The sequence below is a fragment of the Leiobunum rupestre genome, chromosome 11 (assembly GCF_980474605.1).
Source record: "Leiobunum rupestre chromosome 11, qqLeiRupe1.1.hap1, whole genome shotgun sequence".
Taxonomy (NCBI): domain Eukaryota; kingdom Metazoa; phylum Arthropoda; class Arachnida; order Opiliones; family Sclerosomatidae; genus Leiobunum; species Leiobunum rupestre.
The window spans coordinates 26,354,472-26,373,565 of NC_143394.1; the positions used below are offsets into that span (position 1 = coordinate 26,354,472).

Here is a 19,094-nt window from a genome sequence, read left to right on the forward strand (position 1 = left end):
GATTCAACGGAAAACAGAAATCCTTCGATTCAAGGATATTTGAAATGTGATTGAGGTATCGGTCAAGGCGATTTTAAATATAATCTCAATGTCAGTCGTTGCTTCTAGAGTTAAATTACATTCATTATTAAAAAAATAATCAATTTAATAGGGTTAATGAAGCGAAACTAATAATAACTAGGCTAATAGCCAAGGTCTAAGTCATCTAGCGACTTTTAAACTAATAAGCTTAAATAAAAAGTGCAGCTTGAGGAATTATTTTTACAAATCAACTTAAATGATTTTGGAAAGCTTTTAGATAATATGGTGGTTTAAATTTGATTAGAAAATTATATCCAAAATAAAGCAAATTCAAACTCGATTTAGATCGGAAATTGTTTATCCAAAATTTTATTTAAATAGACGCTAGCATAAACTCTATTTATGTCTTATTCAACTTGTTGAAAAGTTCACGCGCGTCTTGATATTTTAGCGTAAACGGGCTCGAGCGATTTCGCGCGTGCTCTCCGAAATTTAAAAAACGCGCGAGCCTTTTACGCTAAAATATTAAAGAGCGCGTGGAACATTTTAACAAGTTGAACAAGACACGAAAAATTTATGCTAGCGCCTATTATTTAAAAAATCACAAGTGTTCTAGCTGGATCCATAAAATCGCTATAGTTTTAATAATTTTTAACTATCCTAATGTCCCTTCGTATTGAATATGACTATTCCTGACTGCAGGATACATCTGGGTGCGGACTGGCATCGGTTGAAAAAAGAATAAATGGACGATAAAAAGGATTCGCAAACATTAGCCACGCAAGTGGGAGTTGAAAAAAATCCTAGCCCCAAAAAAACGAGACCTTAGCAGACAAGATGGGGCATTACCTCTCGTTTTGGGTAAGATTTGTACCGGGTCCACCGTCATTAGTCAGCGGAGTCGAAGGTGGGACGGGGTATATCGATAGCGAGCGACGCGCTGTCAAGCGGGATGGGTAACCGGTCTAATAGCGGAGCGGAAACGGCCATCGGAACCGCTGAACCGTGGAAGCAGTTTGGTCTCGAACCTCGCGCGAACAATCGCGAGCTTTCCTGCCAATTAAACAGCTGCAAAAACACTGACAGATTTATTGGGCCAAAAACGGCATTGGCGAAAAAAAGAACTTTCTTCCCTCTCTCTCTCTCGTCTGTTCTTACGTAACGCCGGCACGCGGGGGGCTCTCGATGGGCCCGCGGGGTGAGGAAGAAACGGGGGTGCGGGTTCGGCTGAAAAAGGAACCCTCCAAATGATACCGTGAGCGGGAAATTTTAAAGACGGGGAAGACATATGGTCTGGCTCGAATAGTCCGAGGTTGGGTGCAAAGATCACTTTCTGAAACGTTAGGTAATATGGCGGTCTTCGGGGCGAGAGAAAGCTAAAAACATTGATCGTTTCACGGGGGATTAGCCGTCTTGGAAATGGCACTTTCTTTGGCGGTTTCCGGGGGCTCCTACCGCAATGGCCAATAACTCGGCCTCGTGTACAATCGAAGCTGATATGATGGAACTTTCGATCGGTCCGGTCAGTCGGACGCAACTCTCCGAGGAGACAACAAAGGAGAATTTCAACGGAAGTTGAAGAGGTCGATTGAGCGTAAATACACAAAAGGTCAAATTAAGGGTTCTATCTAGCGTGTAATTACCCATCCCGGCCTGCCCCGTTTTGCCCTCTTGGACGAACTCTTTAAAAACGGGAGAGCTCAAAAGACGGATAAATTACAAATTTCGTATACTAAACCTCTCAATAAAACGACATAAAGAAATACAGAAAAAATTTCGGGGGGAAAGAAAAATAAAGTTTATCGAGGGTGAAATGCTAATATTTCCGGTGCAATTGTACCACACGAAGTCGTAGTGTGAGTAATACGAATAGAAAATGTTTTTTAAAAATAATTTTTTTTCCCACGCGTATAAGGCAGGTTTATATTACTTCCGAAGAGAATTGTACTTATATCTTAATTTCAGACAGTTCTCGTATTGAATTGCCGAGTTTGGACGGGAAAAAATGTCTCACTCTCCCACGAATTGCTTTTAATCAATAAAAGTCCGTAATAGAAAACCGTAAGAAAAAGTGTCTCAAAGATAAAAACGCTGGCAGTCGATCCTCCGAAATCCGCTGGAATTCCAATTATTCGCGCACATGTGCTTATGACCGTTACTCTCTTTTTTCCTCAATTTTAACACTCGCGGGAATAAAATATTATAACGACTTTTTGCAGCGGACCGTCTTGATCGAAATCACGACGGAAGGCGGAAGACGGGGTAAAGTCTGCGGCGTGGTGGCCCGGAGGAAATTAGCCTAAAGTGGGCTCGACGTATAGGGGGCTAAAAAAAGATAAAGATGGCCTTAGATTCCGCGAGGGACGCGGTGGGCTATATCCCCAAAAATCTGCCGAATCGAATGACTACGACGGGTTCGAATTTCGACACCAGAGGCCGCGTCGATCGAGAAATGGGCCCGCCAAGAAAAGCCCATCTCCATCCGAGAGCGGCTGCCCACGCCGCGGATAGGTGGGGGAATAAAAAAATATGACTACAATAATCGACGATATATTTATAGATAGATGGCGGCACTATACGGGTACGGGAATCGCCTCGAAGGGTGGTGTAAAAAATGTATCCAGGCTTTAAAATAGGAAAGAATACCGTATAAATAAAAGTATCCGACGGAGAAGAGAAAGGTATTGCAAATGGATTTTGAACCCATTTTTCCCGGGCTTCATCCCGGACTATCTCCCATCTAAATCATAGCGAGGTAAAGACGACCCGGGGAGTTTGGAACGAAACCCGGTTAAGGCGCTGATCCGTACGGCTATTAATGAAACCATTTACCGATTATTGATTCGATGGTCAAAAGGGGGCGCTGGGCGAGCCTCATTATGACGTAAGCTATCGTAAATCACCGAAAGGGCGGGATAAGCTGAGGTGGCTGTTGGGGAAAGGAGAACGAGAAGAAAGCGTTAAGCGATGCCTTCTCATCCATAGATTCACACGTACCAATAATATATTTCTTTACTTTGCAGGCGGGGGCAGCGTGGAAATAGCACGTACGAGAAGAGTTTTAGGCGATCCATCCTCGGAAGCCCCACTTAAAGAGGATGAGGGGGTAAGGGAGAGAGGGTACTCCTTTCAATATGTATGGCCTATCGAATATCTTCTACCGCCGAATCACTGGGGTCAAATATAGATGGCCAAACGATCCGCGATGGGAAAGAGAGAAAAGAGAAATATATCTATATATAAAAGGGCCTCGCCTAAGAGCAGCGCCCCCCCGCGCCAAGGAAGAGAAAAAAATGGCGAAAGATCGAGGCAACTCGTAATTCTAAGCTACAGTAAACACAATAAATCAATCCACCGTTTATTGACGGCTACAGACTTTACCGGCCCTCCCGCCTTCCGAATCGCTGGCTAGTCGCGCGCTATACCGGAGGATGGCGATGGAATGATTTTTTAAGAAAACCGAGCCTGCACTTTGGGATGTTGGTGGAAAACGCGTCAAAGGACGATATATTTATAGATAGATGGCGCTGTCCCGCCTATATATCTATATCTATATATATTTATAGATAGATGAGGCGATGGGCCGAAATTGCCGTTCGCTGGCGCGGCGGGGAATATATAAGGCTGTGAAAAAATTATGTATCATTCTGTCAGGCCACCGTTCTTCGGCCATTCGTAGAATTGGATCCATCCCCGAACGAAGATGGCCAGATTTATTCCCGTCCCCCCCCCCCCCCTTCAACGAGAACCCCCGCCCACGTAAGCGCCTGAAAGGCTCACTTCACTATTTGTTTTTGCAGTTAAGGATGAAAAATATTCTCCCATTTTTATTTGTGGTTACGGGGATTAATTTGTTTTCCGATTAATAGTTACAAAATAAACCTAATAGTTATTAACTGTTTTAAATGTAATTGATAAGCGTAATTAACGTATGTTATATATTAAGAAGAATGTTTAATTTAAAAAATAATAATTATAATAATGCGTTAAATTATAAATATTTTCTTTTATGACCATGGTTGACTAAATTAAGTAGCAGATCTTTTGTTTTTAATAATTATTAATCAGTTAAATAATACTACCTTTTCGAAGACTAATACTATTAAAGTAATTTAATTATCCCCACCACGCGCAAGTTTCTTCTTAACTTATGTGGATTGGGGAGGTGTAGTATACCTTTTTTGTGTTTGTAAAACCTATAAGATGCACCAATAAATTAAATTAATAATAATAATAATAAATTAAAAACAATTAAAATCCTTTAATTTTTTTTAATTGATTGCTTAGTTACAAAAATAGGTCTCTACCAATCAATATTTGCCCCTTAAATCCCCTATGATACGTAATAACAAGATGGTTAATACAACTAATGCGATTTTCCGCAATTCGGAAAAATTTTCCGCATTTTATTTTTCCGTAAAATTAACAACACTAATTTTAAATAATAATAACAACGGAAATGAATAATACCTTTCTGTTATAAACGAAGAGTAACATTAGAGCACGAAATATAAACAACAAGACTGAGTCTATTAAAGGTGGAGAAAGGGAGCCGAGAGCGGCTAGGCCAACTAGCCCGTCGCTTTTAATAAATATTGAAAGTGCTCGTCGGGGAAGGAGGTTGGCCGTAGTCGAGAATCGCAACGGCTCGCGTGGCAAGCGGCTATTAATGGGCGACAGCGCGCGGGGAACAGAACGACGTAATAAGTGGTAATAATACTCAACGTCCGTTCCGAAGACATTCGTCGACGGAGGGGGTGCTAGGACTCTGGCCCGAGCGAAGGCCCGTAACTGTTCCGGGGCCCGGGCGCGGGGAAAGGGGTAGAAAGCGGAATACTGCTCCAGTTAAGCGACGGCACACGCTTCGACCATTTTGAAAAAGTGGGCCGTCGCCATATTGAGAGGAGTACGGGGGGGGGGGGGGGGGATCAGATAGGAAGCGGAAATTTCTTTTATTAGCTAACAGCGCTGGAGAGAGGAAAGAGAGAGAGAGACTTCGTTTAGTCGATGTACCGGTAGATGGCGCGAGAGTGGGCGGATGAGTAAACGGGCCGCTATGCCGGGCTACCGAAGAAATCACCAATCACCCCCGATCACGGACGGGGAAAAATAGGCTCTCCTTCCCACGAAACGATTCTCGTCTGGTAAGACGGACGGGACACGCGCGGGGGCACCAACAAGGAGTTACGATGACTAAGTTTTCTAAAAGAAACCTCCAACACCGGGGATCAAACCTAAAGAATTAAATAAATAGTCAATAATGGTGACCGAAGAGGTCGAGTACTCGAATTAGATCTCGAATAAGTAATTGGAGAATACTCGTCGATTATCGAGTACCATAAAATTGCATATTCTGGTACTCGATTACTCGAATAAGCTTCTCTCTTAAGTCGTCGAGTATTTTTTTACCACTTTTTAGAGGGCAATAAACGGTACCTACAAAGTTGTGGAAACTGTGGTTCATTTAAATTAAAGGAATATTTTTCTGCATTGAAAGTTACTCCTTTTAAATTTAATTTCATAAATTCTCGTATAAAACCAGCTCGTTAAAAATATTACTCGAGGGTTTTTTTTAGTTACTCGACTCGAATAAGAGAAAGTTTCCCCTTAATCAAGTACTCGATTACTCGACTCGACTCGAATACTCGGTGAAAAGAAATTTGATACTCGATTGCACAGCCCTATCACCGAAACAAAATGCCTTTTACGCAAAAAAGTTATCCGAATAACTACTACTTCATCCGCTAGATGGCGAGAGCGTCTCAAGGAACCGGCGAGAAAAACGCGGCTGATGATGCCTCGTTTCGAACCTATACGGGAGAATCAAGCTGTAATTCCTAATCAAACGCGTAAGAACCCTACACACGAAGTTGGATCGAGTCATTTTCTTCCCAGGAGAGCTTTTCCCGGACTGACGGTAATAGCGCCTGTGCGTGTTTCGTCTACACTGACGCCCCTAATGCTAAAATATCGTAACTGATGGAAATTTCCTAAAAGTCATTTCCACGCTGTAGCTTTTTACCGACCTATTGGGGATATCGCTAAAAATTACTCTCTACGTGATATACCAAAGCAATATTAATTTTAAGTCAATAACATTTTAACTCAATTTCTACCAAAAATAAATATTTTTATGACGAATTGATCAAGTTAAATTCTATGATTATAAAAAAATTTTAAACTAGAGTTGTTAATTTTCCGAAAAAGTTTTAATCAGAAAAAAAATAAAAAAAAAATTTTTAAAAGAAATAATCGACTTTTACACAATTAAAAATACTTTATATAGTAAATAAATAATAAAGTATTTTTAATTGTGTAAAAGTCGATTATTTCTTTTATTATCTATATACACAAGGAAAAACGCCAATTTTCAATTTATTTAGTCTAGAGGTTTAGTTTTAGTTTAGGATTCGAAAAAATGAGGCAAAAATGCCGCGAAATTTAAATTTGCGAACATTATTTTAGACTAATCATGGAATTAAATTTTTTTGCGGAAAAATACGGAATATTTCCTAGAAAAAAGGCCTCGGTAAATTTTCCGACGTAAAACTCTATTTTAAACACTTATAAATCATCTTAAAAGACATATAACGTATAAAATATACTTTTATAACATTTTAAATTATCTTCATATTTTAACGTATAAAAAATATACGTTTATATCTTTTTGGAGTAAATACATTTTCGCATCGAGGTAGTGGTCCACGCGTGGGTGCCCCCTTCGACGAATTCGGCATTTCAGCCTGCCGTTGTTTCACGCCTGGCAAAGGCAATGAGCGGAGAAGAGACCGGGGGGGGGAGTGAGATTACGTCAATGGTTAAGCGGGGGCGGGCAGAGAGGGGGAAGGAATCGGAATCAAACGATGGGGCATACAGTGTATGGATGGTGCAGAGCTGCCACAAAGCGAGAGCGGAGGGGGTACGAAGGGGGGTTCGCGGGTTGCTCGGATGTAGGCCTGCAGCTGTCAAATAAAACCAGAGACATTCTTCATTTCTTTCTGCAAAGCGAAGACCGCATAGCGCGCCTGCGATAGATATAACGGTACATTTATATGACCCATCGAGATGCGCACGATGCCAATAGATGCTTTCGGATGCGATGTTGGTCCTTGCGCCAAAAAAATTGCAGGAGGGGGGGGGGTCTACGCTCGCTACCGAACTCATTTCGAGAAGACACCAAACATTAACGAAATGCGTTTTTTTTCCTTTGCCAAATATAGACGTAATAGTATGGCCGACCAGGAAACCGAAAGCTCCTACTAGATCCCTTCCCAACAAAGCTGGAAATTTTAACAAGAAAAATACGATTGAAAAATAAGAAATTACCCTCGCGCGAAAATCTATTTACACGTAACGTTCAGTTTAACTTCCATTTTTTTTCTCTCTAGTGGCTCCATCTTCCTTAAGACAGTGGCAAAGGCTTAAAAACATTTACAAGAATATATATAGCGGGTACGAAACAACGATGATAATCGAAAATGAGCGGGAAGCGTGTTAGGCGGAGAAGCGAAGATAGTTTATACGGGGAAACTACATTACAGTTTGGCGTGTTAAAAACAAATTGAAAAAACGGTACAGCCTGGGGGCTATCCCCCGCCCGCCCTCCTGACCCCCCTCTCCCTCTTTTACGTTTGTTTGTTTTAATAAAAACTCGGCTTATCAAACTGAATTGCCAGAAAACCCTCTCTAGTTGAACCGAACCCGGAGCTGACAGCTACGTCATTAGTATCGAGGGGCTTTGAAAGGACGGTACTGGCTTTACCCCATCCCCCGGCTTCCCGCGAGTTGTCGGGTAAAGGTGGGAAAACGGTAGGTGCCCATCCGAAATTCACCACACGAACGGGCGATCGCGGTATTTATTAGCTGCTCGGCAGCGCATCAGAGCCATGCCAGGCAGCGGCTAATTCCCGAATTCGACAAAGGAACTTGCGCCGGTAAAACAGAGAGCAAATGGCGAGAGGGGGGGGGAATGAAGGTAAAAAAAACTTGAGTCTTTTTTTTTTTTTTCAATTTTCCAGGTGGCGAATTTCCATCGTTCGAATTAGGCGGCCAGCCAAAGGGAGATAATAAGCCATCCGAAATTGAATGGGTTTGCCGTTTGCTTCGCCGAAACAGACCTTATTTTCTTCGAATTGATTAAATTTGCTACACGATAGTAACACACGCGAAAATACGTTTACTTACGGGATAAAGACTATTAAAGGTTATTTATTTATTTATTAATTAAATTCTATATTTAACCCAGGCGGTTTCTATTATTATTATTAATATTTCTTATTGAAATAGTGATAATTGTAAATATTTTAGATTAAGTAATTTTCTATAGTTTGGACCGAGGGGTAAGACAGTCTCAGATAATCTGTACACCGGGTTCGTGCATTTAGCACAGTGTTACCTAAATGTCACATTTTTAGAATAAAGTGACATAAAGTGGCAAATATGGCCAAAAGTGGCAAAAAGTGACAAATAGTGACTAATAATCAATAAATGCATTTAAATGATGTAAATAATATCTTTCAGAGATGTAGCATCACTTACATGTGAGATAATGTTTCAGTTTTTCACAAAAGAACCATTAAAAACACCTTAAAGATATATAGCAGACGAATTCAAACTCAGGAAAAATCGTTGAAAAATAGCCAAAAGAAATTACTAGATTGGGCTATAATTGAGTATCTAGCCCAAAACCTGACAACTAATACAGTATATTTGTCTAAAATAGCACAAATATATTTTTCCTTTCGTATGTTTTTTTATTTTTATTAAAATTTATTATTTCCCACTTTTGGGCATATTAGCCAGTAAAAGTATTATTCGCCATGTCGGTATTTACCACTTTTTGCCACATTATTTGACACCTGACATTTACCACTTCGGAACACTGTTTTAGCACTGTTAAAGGTATGTATTTTCAAGAGTTCGAGAGTTCCATTTAGCACTGTCAAAGGTACGGCAGTGTACACCGAGTTCGCAGAGTGTCTTACCCCTCGGTTTGGACTCGTGAAAAATTTAAGCAAGTGATTCAAAATTCAAATCAAATTCAAAAATGTTTTATTTCGAGGTTTTTTTTTTCATTTAGTTAGAGACAATAATTTAAAATATTACAAAAGTTATATAATAACACAAAAAATAAAATAAATATATCGCATATTTTATAATCGAATGTTTTCAAATCGACGATCAATTAGATTAAAGAAATCATTTTTCAGTTTAATTTTCACAGATTTAACGTATAAGGTTTAAATGTTAATATTATAAAACATTAATATCATAAATTACTCAGGCTACAGATCAGTTAACTATTAAAATTTTGTTTTACTCTGGCTATGGCGTTGATAAACATTTGATGACAATAATTAGTTGTCTCGAATACTCTTAAAAATTGTAAATAAAGATTTAAAAGTTATTTTAAGAAGTATAGCTAAACTTTCTAATAGTACTTATCTTTCAATATAAATAAAAATTTCCGTTTACCGAGTTTAATATTTTAAAATTAGCATTTACACGGATCTTTCAAAATTCAACGTATGAAATACAAGTGACCTAAGCTTAATAAACACAAACAGTTTCATTTAAAAGTTCCCTTTCTAAACGATAGATGGCGGTAGGGAGGTCGCGTAGCAACTAACCGCAAAACGGTATAAAACATAACCGTGTATCTAAATTTTAACGTGGAAATATAGAAACAAAGGCAGCCTACATCGATGGCAGAAGTTAAGCCCGTGAGTGGTGTTGAAATGCACGTTCACAACAAATACATCGATCCATTCTCCCTGTTTTGATAAGCTCCGAGCCAAACTAGACCCGTCAAAGAACGGTAAACACAGTCCCTTTCACATTTCAGTTTGTAAAATAAACTCTTTAAATCATCGCTTTTTCAGAGCAAAAGATACGGAAGATTGTAGACGATTTGCTGTCTTGGAGATAGCCATTTGAAGTAAATTTATATAGCATTTCTTTAAGATGTAGCATTGCAAGCAATTTCGCGATTAGCGTAATGAAATTGATAAATTGCTTGAAGGACCACATAAGTAGAATATTGACATATTGTCGATAGCTCTTATATAAAGTTATAATAAATTATTAAAAAATAAACAAATGTACAGATGTTTTAGATAACTTATTAAATTTAATAAAAGGTTTCAATTTAAGTCACTATAAAATTTAATAAAAGGAGGTTTTAATTTAGGTCATTATCAAATAATTTCAGTGACTACACGCTCAGTTTCTCAGATATCAATTAGAAGCTAATCGTTAAATATAGTTAAATTTAAAACCGTCATATACCACATGTTTCTATAATTTTAATCATACTTAAATATATTCGCGCGTAACGGTAAAATTTACACAATTCTTAAGATTTACGTACAAATTAAATCAGTAGTTATCATTATCATTTGAATTTCAAATAAATTCAAAGAAATGAAGTCGTACAGGATTATATTTAAAGGCATTCGTAATTTCGCAATCAAGGACGATAAATTTAATAATTTTCGGTTCTCGCCTAAAACGAAATCGGGCCTATAGCCAAGGGCTCATAATTAAAATCTATTGTTTCGGACTTGTTTTTTTTAAACTCCCTAAGCTTGCACTTTCCGCGGAAGGCGAATCTAATCGAAATTTCTGGTATTAAAAACACAGCACACGAAGCTTATTATATTCTTCGAATACGCTAAATGCAAAAAGTTTAAAAAAAAATATCGTTCCTTTTATGTTACGAAATATATAGAAAGCAATTAATTTGGTTATTTATTTTTGGAAAAAAATACCCACCGATGCAGAAATTGAATTTACATATCCCCCTCCACCCGGTCGCCTTTCAAACGAGGCAGATTCTGACCTTAACTTTTTGAAATAATAAAAACCTCGAGGGAAAATGAATAATTTTGTCGAATGAATGAATGAATTAATGAATTCGTTTTATTAAAACCGGCTGATTAGTCAAATGGCGACTTTGCAAACTATAAGTATTTCATCGCGATGAAATCGATGAACAAGTAGTAACAAAATAAGAGCGTTGATAACACGCGTTTTAGATCACCAGGAAGAATAGAATGGAGGGTGGAAAGAGGTTTATTCAATTATAACAACATTTCGGCGGAGGGGAAAAGGGCTGACTATTTATACAGGGGCCACGCGGGAAAGGATACCGGCAGGCGCGGAGAGTGACTGAGAGGGAGAGAGAGAGTAGAGCAGGCACGCCACTATAGTCTACGACAAAAGCGGAGGGTGAAGAAAGCGCGCCGCCGAGAAGGGAGGTAATTGCCGGAAGTGGAAACTCCGAGGGTAGGCTCTTCCCCCCGCCTCATTCCGGCGCCTTTTCAGGCGCAAACGAAGACAGCGACAATTCGGCGTGGAATCAAAACAAAAGAGAAAATAATAGCAACATGGTACGAAAAACATGCCAGAGTCTTACGTCACGGTGACGAAACGTCTTCGGACGGTCGAGTTTCACGGCGAAGATTCGTAAGACTTTCGGCGGGACCGTCGGCCGTAGATGGGACGGCGGAAAGAGGAGAGTCGGCGCGGAAGATGTTGCCAGCTGATTCGATAAAAAGGGTTCGATTCGGGTTCTGCGCGGACGATATCGGGGGGTGTTTCCTTATTGAATATTGACGGAGAGCCCGTATCGAGGGCCGAGGTACGCAAGCGCCGAAAAACACGGGGTCTTCGCGCGCGGCGCGGGCGGATCGAAGGACTCCGATCGAGAGGAGCGCTTCGACGATTCGACGGCGAGCCGGGACGATCAGAGCCGACGCGCGCCGGCCAAAAAAGCGATAAAAAGCACTCACCTCTCGGGGCCATGGGCCATGTGGATACGGCGTTGCGGGGCTTCCGCCGCGCTTCGGCGGCAGTCGCGACGTCGGCAACCGGCGCTCGGGAAATCGGAATGTAACACGCGCGACGGAGGCAGCCGCATTACTGCCGATCGGAGGCGGCGAGAAATTCTTCCCTCATTACACTCCGCCTGAGCCTCGGTCTCTCCCCCCCTCACCCCTACTCTCTTTCCGTCCCCCCCGCGCGCGCGCTCGCGTTGCTATTCGAAACCGCGGCGAGGAGGGGAGGGAGGGATCTCCCCCGTCGCGATTGCTTCCCTCCCTCCGCGGTTCTTTCGCGCGCGGTTCTTTTCCCCGGCTCCGACTGTCAAGCCTTTAACGCCCTGTTTCTATGGTAACCAATCGAGTTCATCAATCGAGTTTCGGGCCGACATCGAGTACGGGGGGGGGAAGCGCGGACCCGTCGCGTTTCCGCCCCCCCGCGCGAAGGGGGCAGCTCCGAACCGTCGGGGGCGGGCGCTCGCGGATATATTAGATAGATTTATATTTACGGCCCGAGATAGGGGGTCGCAATTTATACAACCCGAAACGGAGGGGGGTGGGTGGTTGCTAGAATTTTGGAAAGGAAAATTGTGGAAACGAGGTCGCGGCTCTCGCGAGGATGCGGGGATGAAGATGAGCGTCATCCCGTCGACCATCTCTACCCCGACAAATACCCCGATACCAATCCCTTTATCTTCGCTCTGATTACGAAATATTTCCCAAAACCATTATCGGACAAAGACAGCTTTCGATCTAAATTTTGCTTTTCCCCATTGACGCTAACCCCTTCGACGTCCCCATCTCCCCAATTTTTTGACGCCCAAGGCCCCCCTCTCCGTTCTTTTAGTATTTGCCTTTTCGGTTGCGGGGTTTAGGGAAGGGGGGGGGCTTCGATTATTACGGGCCCGGTGGCCCCTTCCCTTCAGGGCCTCCGAATTAAAACAGACAGTCGATGAATAAACAAAATATGACTTGAAAAGAAAGAAAACGAATTCTTGGCCAGTAGAATCCCAACCCGCGGATGAAGAGGAGAATATTTGGGACACTCCTCTCTCTCTCTCTCTCTCAGTGGCGCCATCGGACGAGTGTTTTTTCCCATTTTCTTTTGAAACGAGGGAAAAACCTTCTTGAAAGTCGCATACCAAATGAGTTTCATAGTTGACATTTGTAATTAAAAGGAGCCGGTCCCGATAAACTGTCGTCGGGATTTCCCTCGCCGTCCCACTATTGACTTGTCCCTTTCGAGCCCGCTCTCCTCAAATAGTCGGGGGAGTGAGGAACCAAATATCCGCCGCTCTCTCTCTCCCGGGCCAGTTTCCGATGATATGATTATTATTCATGCGCTTTTTCTTTTAATAAAATAATACAAAAAGCAAAAAGGGGCATCCTAAATCAATAAAAACCGCGGTAAGAATGCGACTTACAAAGAAACGCTAAAAGTTTGATTAAAACTTTTTATACCAATAAATAAATTTAAAAAATCTAATTTAAAGAAAATTATTTTTTGTTCTTAGGAATTTTCGCGGCTTGATGGCGGTACTGGACCAATTTCTTATAAGATATTGTAACTACAGTTTCATCGTACAATTACATCACGTAAATATCATCGTTGATTTACTGTAAGGCTCAAATTGTATTTAAAAATTCACCCTTTACCATTGGCGAAACTAAAAAGGCGGGAGAAAATTACTATCATAATTAAGTGAGAGCGAGTTAAAAACTTAAAATTTAACGGTAATTAATTAAAAATTAAACGAGAATTAACCACACATTAACCGAGAAATAAATAAAAATTAACCATGGATTAACTAAAAATTAAACGAGAATTAACCACACATTAACCGAGAAATAAATAAAAATTAACCATGGATTAACTAAAAATTAAACGAGAATTTACTAAAAACTAAACGATAATTAACTAAAAATTCAACGAGTTACCTAAAAATTCAACGATAATTAACTAAAAATTAAACGATAATTTACTAAAAACTAAACGATAATTAACTAAAAATTGAACGAAAATTAACTAAAAACAAAACGAGAATTAAATAAAAACTAAACGAAAATTTACTAAATTTTTTTAATTTTTTAATATAAATGCAAAAAAAGACAATTTTTTGCAAAATGCCGAAGATCCGGCGATAGATATTATCTTGTCGGTGCGGGGGGAGGGCGAACAGTGTTATACAGCAATTTGGAAGGCTATAATCCGCTTGGGTCCCGAGATGCGTGTCGCGGGTAAGGTTAAACGGCGAAGGAGATGGTTCCGTCGTTCTCCGATCGAGGCCCATAAAACGAGGAGCCCATCGGGTGAGTCACAGACTCATAAAGCGGAAGTCGTAAATATTGACGCTTCTTAAAGGTTTCGTCCGCACCCGGAACCCGTCGTCCTCTTATAGGCAAATACTAAAACCCCACCAAAAATAGTTACGTTATCGCTAAGAGAGAGAGGGGGGGGGGGGATTTGAAACTGCAGGATGCGTCCGCCCCTTGATCCTCCATCACCGATAGAATCCCCAGCATCCACTGGTGGTGTTGGTGATGATGGAACCCAAAGCCGTGACGGGCGAAAACTACGGTTATAAACATTCGGCTAGTTTTCATCCACCCTTCAATTATCGATATATATATATTTTTTTTTAATGTCACCGGACGCGCGGGGTTTTTAGACAGTGTAAAAACATCCCAGGGATAGAGAGAGATTGAGGGAAAGTTATATAGATGTTGGTGCCGGGGGGGGGGGGGGGGACTTTCTATAAAACGTTAGGTAATACTTCTAACAGGGGGACATCCTGAAAGAGCTAAATAAATTGTATTGCCGCGTAAAACGTCACTTTTTTTTAATTAAAATAGCAAATTGAAATATTACGCGATTAATTTTACCATAAGCGTTGCATGATTAATGCGCAGAAGGCATGCGCGAAAGTTTTAAGCTTGGAACCATTGTGGGATAAATCTTCGCCGCCAGCCCTTATCACCGTAGCCAAGGCTTATTCGCAATTTTATCACTTTCAAACTTAAAATTAACACTTATCGTTGCCAAATGATTCATCAGAACATAAAACTGGCTTTTAGAAATAAGATAACTTGTTTCTAAATTTTTTTTTTGCGTAAAACATTTAAAGGAATCTTATGTTAGTTCTTATTTAAAGCAACCTTTATGGACGACCCCTTAAATTTTTCAAATTACCCTGTAAAGTGGCGCCAAATATTTTTAAGGCCAAAGGCAAGAGCGGCCAAATCTGCAAACGTTGGTGTTCCACACCAAATACCGGAGGTTATATTCCCTTTAACCGTTTTAAACCACAGTCAAGTTGGCATGTTTGGTATAAATAGTGTATATTGATAAATCTTACCAACTTTAAAACTGTAAATTATGAATTAATTAAATAGATCATGAAATTAAATTTAATTAAAGCGCGCTCGAACAATATTGAGAGTTAAATCTAACCTTTCTCTAAATAATTATAGACGTATTTATCGCAGATACTATATGTCGCTTTACAACTTGGCAGAAGTAAATGAACCGAAGTTATCGAAATACCGCTCAGAATCGGAGGGCGTTTTCCTGAGGAAAATGATGAGAAAATCGAATCTAATAAAAGTTCATTTCTATCCCCGTCTTTTGACGCGATAAATTGCACTTGGGAATGGTGGGTATAGCTATTTTTATGTATAAAAAATGGTATTATAAAAACAAAAAGTTTTTTTCCCGGCCTAGTAAGCGTGCCAAATTTCAAATTCGAGGTCAAAATGTAACTTCATGAGGAAAACGCCTCCAACATGGGGAGTATAGCAGTCTGATAACTTCGGTTCATTTACTTTTGAACTTGGTAAATGGAGAGAAGGTAGCCTCGTACATTCTCAATACCCTAAAAAAGTTCTTGATTCTACCCATAACGTTAAAACGAAGAGACACCAAATGCTAAAACTGGCGCTGTTACATTCTAAGAAACAGCGGATCAGAAGTCTGGATATCGAGTGGGGATAAGGGCTATTGGAAATGGCGGGGAGAATCTTGCGGGGGAGTTCATAAGCCCCATACGATCCGCAGTTATAACGGCGGGGGGGGGCGATAACGCCAGATAGAGAAGCCCACGATGCAAAGGCGAAGGGGGGGGGGGCACGCGAAGCGGAAGCGAATCATCACTGGGGAGTTACCAATAAAACCATAGCGTCGTCATCTTGCGGTAATGAAACATTAAGCAGTTTTTATAGAGCAGCAGTTAAAAAAAACACGATATTGCGCTGGCTCGACTCTCAGTGAGAAGTTTGCACGTGCATAGAGTTATTGCTTTTTATAGGCAACGCGCGGGTACAGAAGGAAGAGGAAAAAAAAAGCCGTAATAACGACCATTCGATCTGGGTCCAGGCCTGACGCTCCCGCTCCGAAATTCAACACCCCTGCGCGCACACACATACCCCAGTCAGTTCTATAAGGTATTATTTTTTACGGCTTCCGATGGGGTCTATAAGGATGGCCGATAGATGGATGGGACGATGCCAGAACCAACTTCTGGGACGCTCAAGTTCGCGGGAGTCCGTATAGTCTCTTCCCCTCCACCTCGCATATTGTGTGGCTATATTTATTAGCCTATATATTATTGAAAGCGTGGTCTCGCTCTCGCTCTAAACTCCACGATGGCCCTAGTTTTTTTTGTGATTAAAAAATATGGATTCAAGGAGGAGAGAAGCTGAAATGGCTCTCTTCGAAAATTAAAAACAGCCGTCTATAAATTGAAGGAAGTTCAAGCCGTTAGACTTTTTTTTAACGTACTAGCGTTATGGGATATTTGCAATATCCTAATGGCGCAATTTGTTTACAAATTTCGTAATCTCTCGTTCAGGGTTCATACAATATTTGGAAAGTTAATTTCCCTGATAGTTCTAGGTTTTCTCCTGGAAATTTCCCTGGTATTTCCAGGTGCTAAAACACCGTATGTTTTCGTTTAATCGAAACAAATTATACATAATAATATAATTATTATATATAATTTTTGAGGCGCTTCCAGATTCAAACGAATTTCCCTGATATATCCAAGTTATGGTTAAATATTTAAAATTTCCCTAATATCTCCCTGATTTTTTTGGTTTGTATAAATCGATTAGTGGTAAAATAACACGTCGAATTTTTAGACCAAAGTTTAGAAAAATAAAAATGAAATTAAAAGAAGTGCGGAAAAATTTCCAACTAATATAGACGCGAATAAAAAAATGGTTTATGTAAATACGCAGTTAAGAAATATTTGGTGGGAAGTTTTTGGGATAAATTTGGAATCAAGCGATGATGAGTTGGCCGGGGAGTGTAATTGTGGATGGAAGCTCGGTTCGGGTTCGGTCGTCATAATTGAGGCAAATTTCTCGGAGACGAGAGGAAGAGTTCAAAAAAAGTTCCGAACTTAGTAATTAGAATTTATTAGTCCCAAATGGCGGCGGCGGATGCCAGGCGAGCGAGGCCCGTCATTGGTTAATGTATCGACTACGTCACTGACGCGCCTTTTTAAAGATTAGAAAAGCCGCAATAATCGAATTACCAGGAGGGCCCCCGCGCGCGATACTTTTTCCCACAACGCGTTTCGTCTCTCTGTCTTAATTAAGATCTTTGAAAAGGCGTCAAAACCGTTAAGAATTCCTCCCACCCCCCCCCCCTTCTTAATTTCCCCGTACGGAGAAAGAACGGGGAAAAAAACTTATATTCAACAAATTTGTTTAATATTTTTCTGACATATTTTAGCGACTCTGAAGGATCGACAATCTTTTCTTCTGTTTAATTTCGCGTTGATAATTGGGGGGTTTTCCAACGAGGAAATTTTCTATGATAAAAGCTTTCTTCTCATTATCAACAGTAATATCACGGGTAAAAACACCGTTGAGAATCATTTTCATTGATATTACTGCTTCTCTAGAAAAAAACAAATCGGGAGATTTGAGATGCCGTGATGTCGATTTTAAATTGTACTACAAGAAATAACGTAATTTAAAGGTCTAGGATTTATTCTGCCTGTTTTCCTGTAAGTTTTCTTCCCGCCGCGCAAATATCCTGGTGGTAGGCCAACGTGTTTTGCGGTTGGCCTACCACCAGGATATTTGCGCGGCGGGAAGTAAACTTACGGGAAAACAGGCAGAAGAAATACTAGGCCTTTAAGGCCTCCAATTTCCATTAGATTTGTATTCGCAGCTGTATGGTGTTAAGCCACGCGTCGAAAACGTTTAGGGGTTACTTCTAGGAGTGTAGATTGTACGGAATCAAACTACGTCTACACTATTATGACGGCTAAACGGCAGAACAAACGCTACGAGGGGCTGATCACTATTCGTAATCGGTGTACAAACTTGTAGCTTTGACTGTACTAAAGTTATTACGTAATTGATTAAATATTTAGCACTACCAAAGGCTGTACTCGCTGTAATCGGTGTACAAGCCTGTAGCTTTGACTGTACTAAAGTTATTAGGTAATCGATTAAATATATAGCACTACCAAAGGCTGTACTCGCTGTATTCGGTGTACAGAATTTGAGAAAGTGGTTAGCCCCTCGAAACGCTATAGTTACCTAAGACGTGTCGATTTCGGAACCCAAATATTCTGGAATAAAGTAGATAAAGTATACGTAGAGAAAATATAGAACAGGAATAGTAACTCTTAACTATGACAATGCCAAGACTTTACTATGTATTACCGGAAGTTGATAAATGTAAAGTACTTCAAGTTGCTATTCCTCCTCTATATTTCCTAACTTCTCATTTCGTAGGAGAAAACTTGGAATTTATTTTAAAATTAAAAAAATATATTTTGAACGAATACGTTTTATTTTTATTTAATTTCGCTTTTGTTACGAAATAAACGATAAATGTCAAACTTATTTGTTAAAATAAGGTGTGGAAACTGCAGAAATATTATTATTTCGCCTTGAAATTTTACATCCTTTATACGAAAATGTGAAAAATAAATGTAAAATACGTATTCTACGATAGTAAATAAAATTAAATCAAAAAGGAAACGGGAAAAATAGAAATATATAAAAATAACCGGGTCTTTTCATGATAGATTAATATGAATAAAAAAGGCAAATCCTGCCTCATGGCGTTGCATTGCGGGGTAGCCCCCCCGCGCATCCTGGACAAATATAATTTCTCCAGAGAGAGACGTCTTATAGACGCGTTCTTATATATTACTCCAGTAACCCCATGACCCAAAGGGCGACGTAATTAGCCTTAAGAAAACATATGCGCTCTATAGGACACTGCAGGCATAC

The 19,094-nt window shown here is 40.2% G+C and overlaps 1 protein-coding gene across 5 annotated transcripts in view; it reads right to left on the reverse strand.

The window, feature by feature from the left end:
• ct (homeobox protein, cut) overlaps positions 1-19,094 on the reverse strand; it is a 460,014-nt gene that overhangs the window by 74,536 nt on the left and 366,384 nt on the right. Inside the window, exon 1 of one of the 5 annotated variants that reach the window (XM_090164189.1) lies at positions 11,814-11,924. The exons of the other annotated variants lie outside the window; for them this stretch is intronic. Within the exon in view, the coding sequence (XP_090020315.1) occupies positions 11,814-11,826 (13 nt within the window). The 5' untranslated portion in view covers positions 11,827-11,924. Of the gene's footprint in view, positions 1-11,813; positions 11,925-19,094 lie in introns of those variants that run through there. 5 annotated transcript variants of the gene reach the window in all.